This window comes from Typopeltis vanoorti, chromosome 22 (assembly GCF_054136105.1).
Source record: "Typopeltis vanoorti isolate ZY-2024b chromosome 22, IOZ_Tvanoo_1.0, whole genome shotgun sequence".
In the NCBI taxonomy this organism is placed as follows: Eukaryota; Metazoa; Arthropoda; class Arachnida; order Uropygi; family Thelyphonidae; genus Typopeltis; species Typopeltis vanoorti.
Window position 1 is genome coordinate 33279541 of NC_143570.1, and position 22257 is coordinate 33301797.

At 34.3% G+C, this 22257-nt stretch overlaps 1 protein-coding gene across 1 annotated transcript in view; it reads right to left on the bottom strand.

The window, feature by feature from the left end:
• The window catches only part of LOC150094290 (moesin/ezrin/radixin homolog 1-like), a 216448-nt gene that overhangs the window by 143836 nt on the left and 50355 nt on the right, over positions 1 to 22257 (bottom strand). Inside the window, exons 5-6 of the mRNA XM_090412297.1 lie at positions 20646 to 20750; positions 16926 to 17095 (exon numbers count right to left, since the gene is read on the bottom strand). Of these exons, the coding sequence (XP_090268423.1) occupies positions 16926 to 17095; positions 20646 to 20750 (275 nt within the window). The remainder of the gene's footprint in view (positions 1 to 16925; positions 17096 to 20645; positions 20751 to 22257) is intronic.

Here is a 22257-nt window from a genome sequence, read left to right on the forward strand (position 1 = left end):
GCACCCCTGTTTATAATATACAAAGTGTAATATAAAATTTATATTTACTGAAGAAAGTTCAAATTAGAAGCAGTTTTACCTATGTTTCTTTTTAATTTGAAGTACCTATTTATATTATGCTTTTTCAGATCTTGGTTGACTATTATGCTAGAGGGGATATCAAACTCTTTGAGGAGGGGACACGATCCAAAAAAGGTTGGGAATTACTGGTATAGACCAATCCATGATGCAAGGAACCTTTATTAGGTCTTTTCAATCAAAATGGTGAGTTACATAGTCTCGTATACAAGTAGTTGGTCTTTCTGCCAGAAACGCAAAGTTTTTCATCCCTCAAAACAAGCAAACCAATCCCATGAACACACATCTAGAGGCCTAAACACTCTCCCTTAGAGGATGCAGCAAAGGAGTGACATACCAGTTGCATTACTTCCCGATTACACCTAATCAGGGGAGTCTACCCATTCCAAGAGAATGGATCAGTTGAAGAAAAGTAGCAAGCATTCTCTGGCTCAGAGAACGTTACTAAATGAGACAAGATTTCAATGCCTCATTTAGTAACATTCAATTGTTGCATTTACCAGTCTCCGAACACTAATAACTACTCTGACCTCGTATTGCTTTCCATAAAACTATTATCTACAACCCAGCTGACCTCAGAGATGAGATCATCTCTTCCTGGGTGACCTAAATGACCTATTCACAATCACCACTAATCCTACCCATAGCTTTGCTGACAACAGTACTCTCTACTCATTTGATAAACCATGCAGTACTCTAACGTTCCAGGCCACAAGATCTGTAACCAGTGTCTTAAACATTGACCTTCATACATTTTTCAATGAGGCAAGGACAACCTTGTCATGTTCAAGGCAACAAAAACACAGCCTTGCCTTTTCTCTTGCAAAAGAGACCTCAGCTTATCTACCCTTTTCCTCAGTAACATACAAATCACTACGAAAGTTTAGATCTCTCTGCATGGACTAAGGTTAACTCCAGTCTCTCCTGACATAAACACATCACATCAGTAGCCTCCTTAACATCCAAGAAACTAGCCATTCTTTTATGTTCAAAAGGCTATTTTACATCCAACCAACTAACTATTCACATATCCCAAACCCACCCATGCTTAGAACACTGCTCACATTTTTGCAGTGGTGCACCTAAAACTTCCCTTAAAATCCTTGATGCTGTCTAGAGGCAAGTAATTAAGCTCACTGATGATCCTGCTCTTACAGGGTTCACTTCAACCTCTATCTCACAAATGCTGTGTTCAGTACTGTCTATTCTACAGGTACTTTATTGGTCACTGCTCCAGTGAATTGGCAACTATCATTTCCTTCACTTTCAGGTGCACCTGTTAATATAAGAACAGCAACTACCTAGCATCCCTTTACATGCAACTGCAAGCACATAAAAAAAACTATAGTAAATTCACTTGCTACAACAAGCTACCAAAATAATCCTAGCCAAAGCACCAATGCCATGTTAAAATGTTTAGTAATGGCATTCATTACTAAGACTATATTCCAACAAAGTCATGTGTAAACTCATGTGGAGAAATCAGACTAGAAAAGTCACTATACTGCTAGTGATAATAATATCTTCAGACTGGTTCAAGACAAAGTATGTAAAAGATATGAAATAAGTTAACCTTCTCAGCTTTAGCAAATTCCTGATATGTATCCCCAAGGGACTTACAGGATACAATGGTAGTACTGCAAGAAAAGTTTACATTATTACCAACTTCCTGCTAACAGTTTTCTTCCAAATTATTCTCATCTATCATGATTTCAATATTGTCATGTTATATATTTTGGTCTTCTAAGACATTTTTAATTGCACCAATTCACTTCCATTTGGTCTTCCTGTGGGTCTTTTTCCTCCCTCCCACCTGTTTAAGTAACCATACCACCTGGGGTTAACTCTGCTCACACACTCCAGAATATACTAATGTGTCAAGTTTCTTCCTAATATCTTCATTTTTAATATGATTCTGCCACTGATGCCCCCTGCTTACTTACTAATTTTTCCCAGAACTGTCATATTTGTAATTATATGAAGAGCCAAAGGCTTCAATTCAGCGAATTGAATGAAATGAAAAATTAAATGAACTCATTTAAGTTAAGGAATATTATATCCCATATTGTTTCTTAGCCGAATAAGAAACTCAAAGAGTTTTATGCCGAATATAGAAACTATATAAAGTTTGGCGATTCCAAGCATAAGCAAATACCTGGATAGTGCAGCACCTGACCCATTTGGTAGTGGAAACTGAGGCAACTCATAGTAAGGGTGGAGCAAGCTCTGATCACTATTCTTGGTATTTACCCATAATATGAACTTAGCTCCTAGGAGCTGTATTACTGTTCTACATTATCAGAGAAGGTCACTACCCAGACCGATTTCAACCTTTATCGAGGTCTCATCAGTGAGTAGGTAGACCCAGTTAATACCAAGTTTGTAGCGAACAGAACTTGCATCCCTTCTATGAGAATGCCAAGAAGGTGTCCTAATAAATTACTAATTATATGAAGAGCCAAAGGCTTCAATTCAGCGACATGAACTTATTTAAATTAAGTACCTACTCACTGATGAGACCTCAATAAAAGATGAAACCGGTCTGGGTAGTGACTTCTCTCATAATGTGGAACAGTAATACAGCTCCTAGGAGCTAAGTTCACATTATGGGCAAATACCAAGAATAGTGATCAGAGCTTGCTCCACCCTTACTATGAGTTGCCTCAGTTTCCACTACCAAATGGGTCAGGTGCTGCACTATCCAGATATTTGCTTACACTTGGAATCGCCGAACTTTATATAGTTTCTATATTCGGCATGAAACTGAGTTTCTCATTCGGCTAAGAAACAATATGGGATGTAATGTCCCTTAACTTAAATAAATGTCATATTTGTGGTTTTCAATCATTGATCAAATGTTTTATTTCTAACCGAACTCTCAGATACACAAGTTAAAATTAGTTTGAACACAGTCTTATATACAGTCAGCTGACTTCCTAACACACCTGCTTTATTAATTCTGTTGTTTACTTCTATATTTAATTTGCCATCTTTACTAAAACTGTGCCTGAATAGCTGACATACTTCAATTGTTCTGCAGGTTTCCCAATAAGGAGCATCTTGCCTATATTCATAAGTGGTTATTTTATTATTAGGTGACAACTCCAAGGAGTCCAAAGACTCATCAAGGGAATGCACCTATTCTGCAACTCTGTTTCTACCACTTAATCCACCAACTACAGCAAACCACAACTACCATCATTGTCTACACCAATGCCATCTACTATCTACCATCATCAATAGTAATTTTTGTCTGTAAATTGCATGTGGTCTCAAGGCCAAATTATGTGTATGTGAGATGAAAATCACACTACCTCAGTATGAGATCGCCTTCAAATGAAAAAACCCATATAAAGATTTCTCTTGTCACGACAAGAATCGAACTTTGGCCTTTTTCAATTGAAGGGAACAACATACTGTCATTCTTCCAATTGCACTATGGAGGCAGATTGTTTTATTATTATTATTAAGAGAGACCTCCAGGGAGTCAGGGACTCATCGAGGGAGGCCACCACATACTACATGCAACAACTATCATACTTATTCTTGAATTCATTCTCACACACTGATTGCACTAACAACATCCAATGGCAATCCATTCCAATCACGCACCACCCTATGAGAGAAAAATCTAGCCCTCACCCCCTTCTTAGCAGCATTCATTCTCAGCTTCCAAGCATGCCCTCGTTCTTTTCCCCATCCTCCATAAATTGAAAAATTCCATCAATTGAAATCCTGTATGAATCTTTAAGAAGTTTGTAAGCCTCAATCATATCATCCCTCCTGTTTGCTAGTGTCTGCAGTCCACAAATTCACAATCGGTCTTCATAATCAGCATTCCATAATACTGATACCATTTTTAACATCCTTATTTGCACTCTCTCCAATATATCAGAATCGCAATGGAAACCAGCATACCAGACCTGCACACAATAGTCCAAGTGAGGTCTTATCAAGAGGCAAAATGACACCATTATCTTTACATGTGAATGTTCATTTCAGCATTGCAATTATCGTATTTGCAATCTTTGCTACATGATCCCTGAACTTCAACTTCCTATCTACTAACACTCCAAGTTCCCTAGCCTCATCAGTTTCTTCGAGCATAATCCCACCAATATAATATGGCATTGGATAATCCCGAATGATAAATGCATGTAAACACAAGAATGATATTTAATTAACCAAATATTTCAGTCTGGAAATAGCAGCCCATCTTCAATGGTATTACAAGAACAGTTTTAAAAAATACAAGCTAGAATACTAACAATAGATCGTTAAAAATAGAACATGCTGCATGATGTTATATCACTAAGTATTAAGCATAAAATTTTTTAAAACTGTTCTTGCAATACCACTGAAGATGGTCTGCTATTTCCAGACTGAAATATTTGGTTAATTAAATATCTTTCTTGTGTTTACGTGCATTTATCATTCAGTCTCATGTCACAAGTATCCTTAAAACAGCAAATTCTTATCCTTCACGGGGAAAATGCTACCAAACTAACCGGATAATCCCATCAATATAATACGACATCGGAAATCACGTCCAAGTGAATGACTTTACATTTACTGACATCCATTTTCCCATGCCCACAATCCCGGTCTATTCAAATCATTCTGCAAGTACTGCATATCAGCAGTATTCCTGATTACCCTACCTATCTTTGCATTATCAGCAAATAGCTGTATGTCACTTGTCAAATCCTTCCTAATATCGTTAATGTATAGATTGAATAACAGTGGACCAAGTGATCCTGATCCTTGTGGTACACCATAGGTTACCTTAAATCTTGCAGATTCACATTCCCCATATACCACTTATGGATATCTGTCAGATCAGCCATCCTCTCTCGCTCATATTCTATAATACAAATCCATATTCTCCAATTTATGCAACAGTCTACCATGCTGTATTCTGTCAAAAGCCTTAGCAAAATCCAAAGATATCAATTGTGTATCCATTCCCCTTGTCTAGTTCAATGATAACATTGTTATAGAATGTGAGCAAGTTGCTAAAACAAATTTTAAAATGATTTAAAAATTTTCCCAAAATTTCACCACTCCTGAGATACTAATTGGGCGACAGTTGTATATATCGGTCTTTGCACCACCCTCGTGCAATGGAATTATCTATATATTCTTTCCATTCCTGCAGAATCTTCCCTGTTCTGAGACTCATAAACAGCCTGATCAGAAGAATAGCTAGTTCAGCTGAACACTCTTTTAGCACACGTGCCGATATCCCTTCAGTCAATATTGCTGAATTCTTATTCAGTTTGTGCATCAGGTCTAATACCTTATCCTCATACACCCGGGTTTCTTCATTGTGAAGTGGTAACAGTGAGCTCAATGTCACTTACACCAGGATGATAGTTTTTAAACAAAATGGGCACTCATTAGTTGAACAACCTCTTCTGCATTTAGAAGAGTTATTCTTTCATATTCATTCTTTCTTTTACTTGCAGCCTAGATAGAATTCTTGGGTGTTCAGTATGCAGAACCAGTTTCTTTTCATACTCAAAAACTATGCTTTCTGTACAACAGTTTGACTTGCTGTTTATCGCTGATTTCAATACCAAATTTGTTACAACAGGTATCCCATTTAGTTAAGGAATTCTGGACGAATTCCCCATGATTGGAGTAGAGCTCTAATAGTACCCATATATAAAAAGGGAAATAAAAGTGAATGTGAGAATTACAGAGGTATTTCCCTACTGAAGAGCTGAGATTAACATATCCAATTTTGATATCCCACCTAATGCCATTTCCTTTATGTGACCTGTACAGAAGAATAACAGCGGAATTAGTGTGTATCCTTATATCACACCTGATTTAACATTAACCATCTTCTTGTGCCTCCTTGAATACTACGGACCTTAAATACAAATACAGATAGTGTATTACTTAACATCTCACATTTACACCATACCATTATAGTGTCTCAACTTTTGTCTTAGGACTTGCCATATGCCTTTTTCAGAAATACTGCAAGAAGTACTGTATTTACTCAAATATAACTCCTACTTTTCCCCAAAAAATTAAAGTTGAAAAATCATGGTGCAGGATTTTCAGAAACTGAAGTTTCTGAAGAGGGGTGCTTAAGGGTCAAAGCTGTATAACTGAGAGGAGAACGCCACATAGCCTTTAAAAGGAATGCGGAGAACCGACCAGGGCTTCTGACCTAATGTCCAATCCTCACCTTCTCGTGGTGCACCCTGTTGGGTATCTACTTGGATACTGAACGGACGAGGATGGGCTGGCAATTTGGGATTTAGCCGACCAAATTGTATTCTTACTGGTTAAACCAAAATATTGAATGATGGTACAACATGACAAAATTTCATGCCTGCTGGGGGGTCGCCCGGTTAAACAAGGCCCCTGTTGTTTTCGCCAGAGAACCAGGGCAAACAGCGAAAAGTCAGCTACTGGAACAAATCTGAAAACAAACCCCAACTCAACATCACCAGAGTTAAAGATCGGTACTATCAACGTAAGAAGCCTGAATGGCAAAGAAATGGAGCTAGCTGAGGAATTAGATAAGTACCAGATCGACATAATAGGGGTGACTGAAACAAAAAAAGACCAAAACTGGTGAGATCTTTCTGAGCAATAAATACAAAATGTTATATTCAGGCAATGACAATCAAGGAAAAGAAGGAGTAGCCATAGTATTCAACACAAAATACGAGGCTAATCTTCTTGAATGGCAGTCAGTCTCAAGTAGAGTAATGTGGGCAAATATGAGAATGGGGAACTGGACAATGAGACTTATTTGTGCCTATGGTCCCACAGAAGGTTCTACTAAGATAGAAGTGGAGAAATTTTTTGAGGGTTTAGAAAAAGCAACTGACACAATGAAAAAGGAAAAGTTGGTCCTTGTTGGGGATCTAAATAGCAGAGTAGGAAATGATTGTGAGACATACAAAAATATTTTGGGAAAATTTGGAGAAAAGAGCAAAGCTAATAATAATGGTAAATATCTGTTCGATTTCTGCTCAGGACATGGACTGGTTATTACTAACACCATGTTCCAACATAAAAATGTGCACAAATTCACATGGAGAGAAAAGGCTAGGAATAAGAAAAGTCTCATTGACTATGTTATTGTTGATAGTGATGTTTTCTCCCTGGTGCAGGACACCAGAGTGTACAGAGGATTTGAAATTGGAAGTGATCACTATTTAGTCTTGAGCAGGATAAAACTGAATTTCATATTGAAAAGAATAACATGTAAGAAAGTTTTAAAGCGAATAAAAGTTGAGCAGCTCTCAGATGTGAACTGTAGACTAAAATACACAAAGATTATTGAAGAAAAAATGAAAGAGTTTGAGAACATGAAGATTCAGTGGCAAACTCTGAAGAAAACATTGATTGATTCTGCCAGAGAGGCATGTGGTGAGGTTGTCTGTAAGGATAAAAAAAATTAGAACTCCCTGGTGGACATAGGAAGTTAAAGAAACAGTGAAGGAAAAGAAGAAAGCATACCAAAAGTTCCTGTCAAATAAGTCAGCTTGTGCTCTTAGAGAATATAGAGACAAATGCAAGAATGCTAAGCACTGTGTAAAACTAGCTAAACAAAAGTCATGGGAGGACTTTGGCAAGAATATAGAAAATAAATATCAAGAAGGTGGCAAAATATTCTGGAGGTTGTTGAAGAAGCTTAGGAATGGAGGAAAGAGTGCTGTAAAAGGAGTTAGAGATGATAAAGGTGACATGAAAACAGGAGAAAAAGATATCCTTGAAGTATGGAGTAATTACTTTGGAAAAACTGCTAAATGAAACAAGCAGTGATGACAGCACAGTGGTAAAAAACACTGACCAGGCATGCAGTCAGGAATACATATCTATACTTGAAGTAGAAAAAGCCATCAAAAGCTTAAAATGTGGAAAGGCAGCAGGAGTAGATGATATTCGACCAGAAATGCTGAAGTATGGTGGTATGAGAGTCTTACAGTGGCTGCACTGCATAGATCAGAAAGCCTGGACAGAGGGACGAATTCCCGATGATTGGAGTAGAGCTCTCATATTACCCATATATAAAAAGGGAAATAAAACTGAATGTGAGAATTACAGAGGTATTTCCCTACTGAGTGTTCCTGGCAAGATCTATGCAAGTATACTTGAGAAACGGTTGAGAAGAATTGTGGAAGAAAAGCTTGGTGAAGAACAAGCTGGATTCAGGCCAAATAGAGGCTGTCAGGATCAGATCTTCACTTTACGACAAATAGTCGAGAAAGCATGGGAATATAACAAAGATCTGTATTTAAGTTTTGTCGATTTGGAAAAGGCATATGACAAAGTGCCAAGAGAGAAGCTATTCAATACGCTGCAGTTATATGGTGTCAATGGGGCATTATATCAAGCAATACTTAGTCTTTATTTGAGTTGTAAGTCAGCAGTTAGAATTGAAAGAAGTATAGGAAGATGGTTTAATGTTAAATCTGGTGTGAGACAAGGATGTACATTATCCCCTCTGTTATTCATTATCTATATGGATCACATTATGAAGGAATGTGGTATTAAACCTGATATCAAAATTGGAGATGTTAATGTCAGCTCTTTGCTTTATGCGGATGATGTTATACTTCTAAATAAATCCGCTACAAGTCTGCAAGATTCTCTGACTAAATTGAATAGCTGTTGTAATAGATATGGTATGAAGGTCAGCAATAAAAAGACAAAGACAATGAAAATAGGCAGAATCATTGAAAATGTCAAATGTGTTGTGAATGGAGAACCTGTGGAACAAGTAAAACATTTCAGCTACTTAGGCACGATTTTTACTGAAGATGGTAAATTAAATATAGAAATAGACAACAGAATCAGCAAAGCTGGTATGGTGGGAAGTCAATTGAATAAATTCATATGGAATAAGAAAGAAATTAGTCGGAACACTAAATTAGCTGGATACAAGACAGTGTTCAAACCAGTTTTAACTTATGGATCTGAGAGCTGGGTCAGAAGTAAAACACTTGACCAAAGACTAGAGACCGCAGATATGAGAGTCCTGAGAAAGATTATAGGCATGAACAGATGGCATCAATGGCAATATCATATTAAAAATGAGGATATTAGGAAAGAACTTGACATTGTCAGCATCCAGGAATGCGTTAGCAGAGCTAATCTCAGGTGATATGGTCACTTAAATAGAATGGGAGAGGAAAGATTAGCAAAACAAGTGTTCTCTGTCAGGTTGGCAGGAAAACGACCCAGAGGAAGACCAAGATATAGGTGGATTGATAAGGTACAAAGTGCCTTAGACGATAGAAATATAAGATCTGATAATGTTGGAGTATTGACAAGTAACAGACTGATTTGGAGGAAAATTGTAGATAGGAAGTTAGTAAAGATGTAATTTTTTCATGTAGTACTATCATATCCTGTACACCCCTTGAGGGTACATGGCAGGAATTTGATGATGATTTTGTGCTAGAACTGTAATTTACGTGACTGACAGTCCGATTCATTAACGTTATATGATGTAAATATCAGAAGGCACATTACTAATCATATATGGTGAGAACTACTGCAGAAATGAAAGAAAATACATTCAAAGATGAGAAAGCAAGGAAGAAATTTTTTTTTTTTCTAGGGATGAATTTTTAATAAGAATTTGCTGATATAATATTTACAAAGATTAATGAGAAAATACTTTCTTCACATCACAATTTAGTCTTGAGCAGTATAAAATTGAATATCATATTGAAAAGAAGAACATGTAAGATAAAACAAACAAAAGTTGACTAGGTCTCAGATGTGAACTGTAGACTAAATACACAAACATTATTCAAGAAAAAATGAAAGAGTTTGAGAACAGAAACCAAAACTTGGAGATTCTTCACATCCTGCATAAAACATTGATTCTGCCAGAGAGGCATGTGGTGAGGTTGTCTGCAAGGATAGAAAAATTAGAGCTCCATTGTGGACATAGGAAGTCAAAGGGGCAGTGAAGGAAGAGAGGAAAGCATATCAAGACTTCCTTGTGTATAAGTTAGCTTGTGCTTTAGAGAATACAGAGACAAATGTAAGAATGCTAAACACTGTAAAACTAGCTAAGCAAAAGTAATGGGAAGACTGGCAAGAAAATAAATATGAAGGCACGGCAAGATATTCTGAAGGTTGCTGAAAAAGCTCAAATGGTGGAAAGAGTACTGTAAAAGGAATTAGAGATGATAAAGGCGACATGAAAACTAGAGAAAAAGATATCCTTGGTGTATGGAGCAATTATTTCGAAAAATTGCTAAATGAAACAATCAGTTACAACACAGCAGTAAAAAACACTCGACAGGCATGCGATCAGGAATACATATCCATAGTCTAAGTTGAAAAAGCCATCAAAAGCCTGAAATGTGGAAAGACAGCAGGAGTAGAGGATATTCAACTAGAAATGCTCAAGTATGGAGGTATGTCTTACAGTGGCTGCACTGCATAGTTCAGAACGCCTGAACAGAGGGATGAATTCCAGATAATTGCAGTAGAGCTCTCATTGTACCATATATAAAAAGTGAAATAAAACTGAATGCGAGAATTACAGAGGTATTTCCCTACTGAGTGTTCCTGGTAAGATTTATGCAAATATACTTGAGGATTGTGGAATGGAAGCTTGGTCAAGATCAAGCTGGATTCAGGCCAAACAGAGGCTGTTAGGATCAGATTTTCACTTTACGAAAAATCGTGGGAATATAACAAAGATCTCTATTTCAGTTTTGTAAACCTGCAGAAGACATATGACAGGGTGCCAAGAGAAAAGCTATTCAAAATGCTAGATATATGGTGTCAATGGGGCATTATATCAAGCAATAGTCTTTCTTTTCTTTTCTTTTTTTTTTTTTTTTGAGTTGTGGTCAGCAATCAGAATTGAAGTATAGGAAGATGGTTTAACATTAAACCTGGTGTCAGACAAGGATGTATATTATCCCCTCTATTATTCATTATCTATATGGATATTATGAAGTGATATTAAACCTGATATCAAAATTGGAGATGTTAATGTCAGCTCTTTGCTTTAAGCAGATGTTATATTTTTAAACAAATCCAGTACAAGTCTGCAAGATTCCCTGACTAAATTGAATAACTGTTGTAATAACTTTGATATGAAAATCAGCAATAACATGACAAAGACAATGAAAATCAGCAGAAACGCCAAAAATATCAACTGAATTGTGAATGGAGAACCTATAAAACAATAGAACATTTCAGCTACTTAGGCACGATTTTTAGTGAAGATGGTAAATTGAATATGAAAATAGACAATAGAATCAACAAAGCTGGTGTGGCTGGAAGTCAATCGAATAGATTTATATGAAATAGGAGAAATTAATGAAAACACTAATTTAGTTGTATACAACACAGTGTTGAAACCTATTTTAACTTATAGATCTGAGAGTGGGTTAGAAATAAAACACTTGACCAAAAACTAGAGACCGCAGATATGAGAGCCCTGAGAAAGATTAGTGGCATGAACAGATGGCATCAATGGCAATATCATATTAAAAACGAGGATATTAGGAAAAAAACTTTCCATGTGTTAGCAGTGCTAATCTCAGGTGGTAAGGTCACTTACACAGAATGGGAGAGGAAAGATTAGCAAAACAAGATTTTGGAAGTTTTTCCACCTGGTTATACTATAAATTAAAGATACAAAGAAATTATATACTTGGTTTAATCCTTTATCCAAGTGTAAGCAAACAAAGTTTGTGCCTGAAATATTTTTAAGAGTAGGACAACTCGTATATAATGACATCGCATCACTTGCCTTAATATTTCATAATGCAAAGCACATATCATTGGGGACATGTATAATGCTATGCATTATGGGAAGGGTCAGTACCCAGACTAGTTTCAACCTTTTTAAGGTCTCATCAGTGGAAGCCAGACCCAGAGGTGATACTAACATTGAAGTAAAGCAGAAGTCATATTTTCATATATGAATAGCCATGTGTCGCATTTTATTATTAAAATACTCTGGATTATAGATAATTGTTGTAAGTTTTTCCACTTGATTATACTATAATTAAAGATACAAGAAATTATATACTTGGATAAAGAAGTATGTTAATAATAAGGTGTGACACCTTTTGGCTACTTGTATATGAAAATATGACTTCTGCATTACTTCAACCTTGGTATTATACCTCTGGAACTGGCTCACACTGATGAGACCTCAATAAAAGTCAAAACCGATCTGGGTAGTGACCCTTCCCATAATGCATAGCATTATATATGTCCACAAGGATATGCGCTTTGCATTATGGGATACTAAAGCAAGTTATGTGAAGTCATTAGCTTCTATTGAGTTGCCCTAGTCCTGAAAATACTTCAGGAGCAAACTTAGTTTGATTACACTTGGATAAAGGATTAAACGAAGTATATAATTTCTTGGTAACTTTAATGCATAGCAAAACAAGTGTTCTCTTCCAGGTTGGCAGGAAAAAGACCCAGAGGAAGTTCATGATATGGGTGGATTGCTATAGTAAAAAGTGCCTTAAAAGACAGAAATATAATATTTATAATGTTGGAGTCTTAACAGGTAACCAATTGATTTGGAGGAAAATTGTAGACAGGAAGTTAGTGATGATGTAAGTTTTTCATGTTGTACTAGTACACCTCTCAAGGGTAATTTCAGGAATTTGATGATGACAATATACAGGGTTAAAGATGCCAAGCTATTTTAAACCTGGTTTTACTAAGGTCAAAGCACCTTATGGTAACTTGTTTTGGTAAAATACTTATAAGCCCTGTATTACTTAACCTCGGTATTTCTAAGCCTGGCTCCCACTGATGAGACCTCAATAATGGTCGAAACCGGTCTGGGTAGTGGTCCCTTGCCTTTAATGCACAGCATCATACATCTCCTCAAGGAGATGGGTTTTGCATTAAAGGTAAATATTAAGAATAGTGATCAGAGCTTATTCCACCTTTACCACGAGTTGCACAACTTTGCGAGTCACCTAGACTTGCAATACTTGCAGACACAAACTTGACTTATTTGTCTGTTTGCTTACTTGGGAAATGGAGTAAAACCAGGTTTAAAATAGCTTGGCATCTTTAACATATATTATACTCAAGGTAAAAAAACTTTCTAGATATACAGGGTGTTTCAAAAAGAACGTCCCAATTTGAAAATTGTATATCTCTGCAACCACAAACTACAAATGAATGCGACTTGTACCATGTGAACGGCCTTGGCCCAGAGTTTGATATATATATATATATATATATATATAATTATTATATATCAAATTATATAATAAGTAATTATTTGAAATCAGGTCATTCTTTTTGAAACACCCTGTATATCTGCAGGTAATCACTAACTGCTGAAACTTAAAAACTGTGAACAAAGAGAACAATGGAAAACAGCATAAAAAGCGTTTTATTGCTATAACTTAGCTATAATTAATTTAGAGGAATCTAATGAACTTAAAAAGGTATCTGAAAATAGATTTAAGAGAATTAAGATTTAAGAAAATAGATTTAACAGCATGAAATAAAACTTGATAATCTTTAATTTTGATACCAAGTTTATGTTCTTCATAATCATGAAGATGTAGATAATAATAGAGATAATCTAGCCTTATAATTGACTAATATCACACTATGTTTCTGTATGTCCTTTAATTTTAATGGCTCACTAACAGCTTAAATTGTAAGATAATCTTTATGTATAGTATCCCACATTTACTATGTAACATTTTTTTTCCCTGTGGCACTTCTATCCCTTTGATTCTGAAGAAATTCTACTGAAAATTAATTCTTTAATGATGCATTTTCAGCTGATAGCAATCTTTTATGAAAAAACTAATCTCAGTCACTTATGAGAATAATAGCTTTTCAAAATTAATGAAAGGCAACCTCATTTATTACTGGTTGTTTGATTTGGGATTCAATTCATTTTAGAAATTATGGACTTTACAACTGTGTTATAAATAACTCTTAATTTCCCAACGTTTCGATCTTCATATTAAGATCATTATCTGGAGTATATACAAATATACAAGGACAAGCTGAGTTACATTGCACACACTAAGCTAAAGAAACCATGATTTGATCACTGGTTATTCTACTGGCATGACCTCTAGTGAAAAAAAAAAAAAAAAAAAAAAATTACAAATTAATTATTTAGAAACTACATCAAAGCTAAATTCTATTTAAGAAAACATGAGAAAAACATTCTTTCTTATAGTCTTCTTTTAGTAACAATGATGTCCTATTTTTAATATTACAATTGTTATTTATGATTTAGGATTCTGGATTACCTACAGCCCTGTTTATAGTTTAACTCTTAGAGAGAAAGGTTCTGTGAGTAGAATATGTGCCTTCCATATGCTTGGGATTTTTAGACCATCATTATTGTTCAAATTGGGGTGGTTGATAAGAACTTCAAAGGGTTCCTTAAATTTGCATTCATACCATGTTTTGGTGTGATGTAAAGAACTGGTGCTTTTCCAGTCAATTCTATGTAAAGTGTTCAGGGCATTGAAAAACAGAACACACTTCCGTTTCTAGATACACTTATCACACGTCTTCCTTCTGGCAGTCTTTCCTTCACTGCGTACTGGAAGCCAACACATACTGGCCAATATATATACTTCTACCACAACCCAAAACAAAAACTAGGTGTCATTAATACTCTAAAAGACAGGGCTTTGAAGATCTACTCCAATGAACAAGCTCTGAAAGATGAATTTAAAGTTATCAGCAATAATTTTCTAAAAAATGGTTACAGCCAAAACACTATTAACAAAATTCTCCACAAGACCTCAATTAAAAACAAAGATAAACCAGACTACAATAAAACTATAACCATTCCTTACATTAAAGGGACATCAGATAAAAAATAGAATACTACAAAAACACAACGTCAAAGCCACCTTTAAGCCTCCAGCAAAATTAAAAAGCTTATCAACTCATCCAAAGACCCACTCCCTAAGCTGGCCCACCCTGTAGTATACCGTATTTATTACACCGGTAATATAGTAATATACCACATATAGGGAAAACAGGATGCACAATTCCTATCAGACAAAAATGGGAACATAAATGACACATTAAATAATAACTATGGTGAAGCTGGCCTTTCTGACTATGCCCTGAACACTTTACATAGAATTGACTGGAAAAGCACCAGTTGTTTTCACCACACCAAAACATGGTAAGAATGCAAATTTAAGGAAGCCTGCGAGATTCTTATCAACCACCCCAATCTGAACAATAATGATGGTCTAAAAATCCCTAGCATATGGAAGGGACATATTCTACCCACGGAACCTCTCTCTCTAAGAGTTAACTATAAACAGAACTGTAGGTAATCCAAAATCCTAAATCAAAAATAACAATTGTAATGTTAAAAATGGGACATCATTGTTACTGAAAGAAGACCATATATAAGAATGTTTTTCTCATGTTTTCTTAAATAGAATTTAGCTTTGATGTAGTTTCTAAATAATTAATTTGTATTTTTATTTTTTTCCCCCACTAGAGGTCATGCCAGTAGAATAACCGGTGATCAAATCATTATTTCTTTAGCTTACTGTGTGTAATGTAACTCATCTTGTCCTTGTATATACTCTAGATGATCTTAATATGAAGATCAAAACGTCGGGAATTTAAAAGAGCTATTTATAACATGGCTGTTAAGTCCATAATTTCTAAAATGAATGCTGATCACCATGCAACACTAAAAGAAAGGATTTGGGATTCAAAATTTACATTCATAGAAATCCCTAATTGTTAGAACAATTTTTAAATTTACTTTTAATCTTTCTAATTTATTTTCATTATGTTTTAGGTCTGCTAACCTACAATGTTGTCAACTCAAAGTTTAAACTTCAAGATTTTTGTTACTTTTTGTTGTTTTTTTTTCAGGTGAATCCCTGTACTTTCAATTAAGGTGCATTGCACATTTTCAGTAAAGAAAGTATAAAATAAAGTGTCAGTGTCTACATCATGACTTAACTGACATGACTGTCAGGGCATAACACGACAGGTAGATTGACGTTTTGATATCTATCCCCCGCCCCGATATTCTTTTTTTTTTCTATACTGAAAAAGATTTCAGTCCATGCAACATTTCCAATGCATTATATGCGCTGAGAATCCCTTTTGTGACATAGTCATCCCTTTTTCAGTGAAAAAAGGTGAATGACTATCTTAGAAGCAGGAAGTCTAACGTTTATGGGATTTGAATAAATTTAAGTTTCCCTACTAATTACACAACTGTTTCTATAAAAACAAGCAAATATTGCTATAATATGCTAAGAAAATGCACTTACCGAAAAAGGAATGACCATGGCACAAAAAGGATTAGCTATTTTCTCTCATTAGGTAAAAAAGTGTATTTAGTATTTTATGTGCTACTTGTTCTAAGTAGCGCTCACTAAATAACTGCAGTTGACTTTTTTCTTCTACCCATCCTTAAGTGTTTTTTTTTTTTAATCAATTTCATAAAAATGTTGTTATAAAGGCTATTTAAAACTTAGCTTAACAAAAACTTGATACAAGATTATTTAAGAGGACAATATAATACATAGTTAAGTGAATAGATACAATTTAATATTATATTTAATACTACTTTTAAAACCCCAAAACAGCATGGTTATATAGTGCACATTAACAGGCAAGCATTGAAATCGGCTAATGAATAAGGTGATTTTAAAATGATCACACTTATCAAAATTCTCCATTTATTTATTGTTGTGGTATTTTTGAAGTAGTGTTCTCATTCTAATTGTTTCATTTATTATATTTCCCTTCTTTTCCAGCCTGGGACAGATATGATTACCATCACATATCAAATGCTAAGAAAGAACTAAAAGGAAGAGTTTAAAAATATATACACACACCTCTGTGGAAGCAGTCTATCATTTGCAAGGGATCCAGGATTATATGTATCAGGACCATAATCACCATATTTAGCTTGCACTGCATAAGATGCAAGGAGTACCGATGTTTCAGGTGGGCAGTAAACTTCATCACTGAGAATGCCATTTTTCACTTGTAGATAGAAAAGTTTCTATAAGATAAGTTCAATTTTTTTTTAAATATCTCAGAATTAAAATCGATTCATGTAACTTAACTGGAAAGCTCTGCACAGTTTTAGAAACTATATGCTTTAACACATTGTTTTATATAACTCTGTAACATCACAATCAGAACTGATAAAATAATCTGATGGAAACAAACAGATGATTCAAAAATTTATTAGATCCTAAATACCAAATTTCATCCAGCCAGTGAAAGCATAAAATTATAACTATCAGCCTGAATAATTACACCTGGATGGAAACCAAAACTAACCAATAACGACATTCTAGTGAAACTAATTGTGAAACAAAAAACTAAGGCGGCTTGGCAAAGTTTGTAAAGATCAAGTAGTGAATTTCATTGAAATCCACCTTGCCAGAGGTCAAGAATAACTACATGAACAGAGCAACATCTAATAATTGCTTATACGTTTTGCAGAGAAACATGATTACTTTCATTTTCAAAGTGGGTTTTATTTCTTTTCTTCTGAGAATAAAACTGTCTTGAAGTAATAAAAAATAACTATTAATACTGATTGAAAGGTAATTTTAGAATTAGTTTTCTTGAAAAATAAGTTTGATATATTCTCAAATTTTTACCACACATGATTTTGGCATTAACATAATGGTTAAGAAAATAAATGATAATCTGTTTAAAAATTCTTCATATGTTCTGTAAGAGAATTATTGTCATATCTGAGACAAACTTCATTAATATCTGGAATATACTCAAAAACTAAATTTATAATTTTTGAGTTTTTCCTTGAAATTAGTCATGTCATAACATCAATATTTTCATATTTGCAAGCTTCTAAAGCACCATCAATCTAACAAAATCTTGGCCTTCCTCTGTGTCTTCTTCCTGCCAAACACCTCTTTAGAAAACCTTTACTTTCCCATTCTGTTTAAGTGACCATACCCAATGAGATCAGTCCAGCTCACATTCCTGAATGCTAATAATGTCAAGTTCTTAATACCTTCATTGATAAAATATTTTGCTATTTTACAATAATTAATGCCATCTCTCTGCTAATTTTTCTCTTAACTCTCATATCTGTGGGTCCTCCTCTTGCCTTAGTACAGTTTGGCATTGATAAAACCTATTTCCTGATGGTTTATACCCTTATAATGGCTTCTTGGAACTCCCAAAGTGTTTTTAGCTTCTTGTGTATTTCAGTTTCCATTTGGTACCACAAATTCTCAATGGGTCAAGATCTGGGCTGTTTTCTGGCTACAGAAGTTGCAGAATCGAGCCACTTATTAACCCACAACAAAAACTTTTTTTTACCCTAAAACGTACCATATAAATTCAATTCCTATGGTACATTTTAGGGTTATAATAGTATTACTTATGCTTTTTGGCATATGTTGAATGGTCATTTGTTGGCCATTCAAGCCAAGACAATTAAAAAGAAAAGAGTATCATGATTGCAAACTGCACCTGCTCTCTCTGGCTTGTATGTATATTATGCAGAATGGATATCTCAAAATTCTGAGAGAGAGAGAAGGGGGGGGGGACTTTCCAATCAATACATACTACTGAGCTTCAACTCTTCCTTTTCAAGTGCTGAAACGGATTCTTGGATGTTAACTAATCTAACAATCAACAGACTGCAATGCTGTCTGTTGATTGTAATGCTGCTATGGGCATGGACATTTGTAGTAGGTTTTAAAGTGGAAAATGAATTTCATCATCCAGTGTGAGACTGCTGCCTTGCTTATTGGAGGCCTCAAATGACTTGAAAAAGTTCCATGTTTGGTCTCTACCGCAGGGTTTCCAGATTATGTAAAAAAAAAAAAAAAAAAAAAAAAAAAAAAATTAACATACAAAAAATGCACATATAAAATTAAGAAAAATAGACAAATACTTAATTCATCCATACCTTAGGTACCATAGGTATTCACGAACCTTCAGACAGGAAGTGGTAAAAATCTTCAATTGAAAATTATGAATCATTTTACAATTGTTTCTCCATGTTAGAATTTCATTAGCTTTGGTTTTGCAACCACATATAATTGGCACTTCAATGTGCCCGATAAGAAAATGTTAGAATGAAATGTATTTTAGATTAATTGTACTTACTGGATATCTGTAACAATTTTTCAATGGTTCTATATTTTATTTCACATTTGTTAAGTGTACTGTGATATTTGTTGTTCATCGTAAAGACACTCCTTTTGCCAACAATGATAATGTGACAGCCATTATTAATTTCTCGCTTACCACTTAGCTGAACAAGTGTACAAACTCACAGAAGAGTGATTGACAGCTGAGACAGATATTTGATAACTGGGTAACGGATCAAACAAGAAGAAAGAAGGTGGAAGTTTGAGAATGTAGACCAGAGAATTTTGTTTTAGGAATCCTCTATTAATATTTTCCTAATGTATGAGAGTCAGAATATATTAATAGGGGATTCCAAAAGGGAATCCTAGCAAGGTGAATCACTGGAAAAGTGTGAATAGTAAATAAAGTAGACACTAAATAGACATTCTGTTTCAATGTTCAAAGAAACACTAAATGAGAAGTTTTGTCTTCTATCTCAAAGATGCAGGTAATATTAATTATTTTATCAGAACAAGTGATGAACTATAAAGTGGCTTTAATGAAGAGGCTCTACTTTGATACAATATTTAGAAAGTAGTAAAGAAACCTTTTCTCTATAAAAGAATTTATAATTTGGGCTTCTTGAAATAAAATTGCCTAAGGTAAGAAAACTCAGTGAAACAGTGAGGATGAATGGAACAATATATGCTAAATGAGGAAACACTGAATAGTCCCAGAGAAGTTAATAAGTTTTATAATTTGAATAAAGGTCTGATAAAGAACTGAATAATAAACATTTATTTGCAGGAATTTATTGTGAAAACGAAATTTTCACTCTGATAGAATGATTAAGTACATGCAAGCAAGCCATTAACAGAATCAGAGAGAATGAATTTATCCACTAAAGATAAAGGAGATTTCAAAGTATAGTTTTAATTTAGAAGGCCTTCGATTCAAATAGTTTTATAGTTATTAATTTAATGTTATTTACCACATATATAGTTATATTATAGTTTCATTAACTGTATTTTTTTTTATTTGGTCTCCAATCATTTCTTGGATTCCAAAAATAATAGTTAAGTCACTGTTGGATTGAACTCTTGTATCTGACACCCAGTTAAAAAAAAAAAAAAAAAAAGTCTATTTACAAAGAGGTTAACATAAATGGCAAGCTGGTAAGCATTTTAATATAACTGGCACAGTTGATTTTTTTTTTTTAAGACAAAAAGTGTGTAACTTTGTTCCACGTAGCCAAATCTAAAGACCTAAGACAGTTTAGAATCAGCATAAAAATACTAGGCTAAAAGATTAATTTAGTTAGTACACACAAAACAAGATTTGATCATTATGGAAATCTCTAAATAGAAAAGCAAAACATTTGCTTCTCAGTCAAAAACAAACATTAATAGAACCACTTTTAGCTTTCTAAAAGCAGGTTGGGAGAAAGAAAAAAAAAATAAATAAATAAAAAAGATTACTTAAAATTTACTTACAACTGTTATGTCTTGTATAAGTTCCTCTGATACTTCTTCAGGGAAAAACTTACCACGAAACTTAAATTGGAGAGGATTCTCCTTTTTGACATCTTGGGCTAAAACCTGAAATTAAAAATGAGAAGTTTATAGAAGTGTCCTGTTTAAAGTAGTGTCCTGCTATCTTTTATTATCAAGCCTTAATAATTAAAGTTAGTGAGAGTACCTGAGACACTAAATATTCCAAATTCAAACTTATAACCTCACTGTGCAAAGAACAACAACAAAGAATAGTAGATGCAAGCTTTTGACAACTGCTTTTTGTAACCAACAATTTCATCTGAGAAATACCTTATTAACACTAAACATCATAAAAATTTCAAAAACAAGACTACAAAATACATTTGTCATAAATATCTGGTAAAATTACTGAATCAAACAAAGAAATTCCACTACTGTCAGTGTTTCTTTAAACTAACAGTCCTGTCTAATGCTGTGAAAGTTTTGGAAAATGAGGACTTGCATTTAAACTATGGTAACTGGAGTAATTATTTAAATACATATGTTATTGATGCAATGTCTGAAAAACTGAAAACTATCTCTTAAAAAATAAACTAATCATTTATTAATTCAATGAAACACTGTCTGGTAAGGAATAACCAAGAAAAACTAACTCGCAATGAAAGCAATTTAAGGAATGCCAAAAAAAACTCGTAATAAAATATCAGGTTGTAATTAGCTCATGCTGATTTATAAATATCGAAAGATTGCTTGTGGGAGCTTAAGACAAATAACACACTCAGAACAATGCTATTTGAAGGCAGGCATGTTCCTTAATCTGTATGAGGTAACAATTGACTGTCAATCATTTTCAGTTCAAAGTCACTGAAGTTACTAAAAGAATGAACCGAACTGAACCACTTATAGAATTCTGATGACCTGTTGATGTCTTCAACATTCCTGAGGATCACTACCCTCTGGATGCCCAAGTGGAATAAGCTTTGTTGATTGGCAGAAGTAAAAATAATCATAATTTTAAATTCTGAATATTTTTATGTATTGGTTATGTTAGAATGTTTATTAGTTTTATAACACTCAGTCAGCACTTGCGATGTGCCCATTATGAAATTGTTTTGTCAAAAATGATATGTAAAGAAGTTTAAAAATTGATGTACTTACCAGATTTGATATCTTATTACTTACAGGAATTTTGATGTAATTTAAAATATTAAGTTTTGTGTTTTCATGAAGGCATTCTCTCTTGTCACTAACGGAAACAACCGTGTCAGCCATTATACAGTATTTAGTTTCTTGCTTGCCATTTTCAAGGAGTGCACATGCTCGCCAAGAAGTTTGATGTGTGATTGACAGCTGACAAGTTCAGTATCGAAGCAACAGGAGAGTAAACAAGATAGCGTTCGGAAGGAATTTAGAACACAGGCCAGCAGATATTTAGATTCGGAGTAACTTAAGTTTTTTTTTATGTGACTGTTGGAAGAAAATTAATAGTATATTCCGAAAAAGGAATCGTGGAACTATTAAGTTTTAACGTAAAATAAGTATGTGGATAAATAAAAGAAAATATTGCTATATGCGTTTTAAACGGAATATTGGAGGAAACACTAATTGAAAG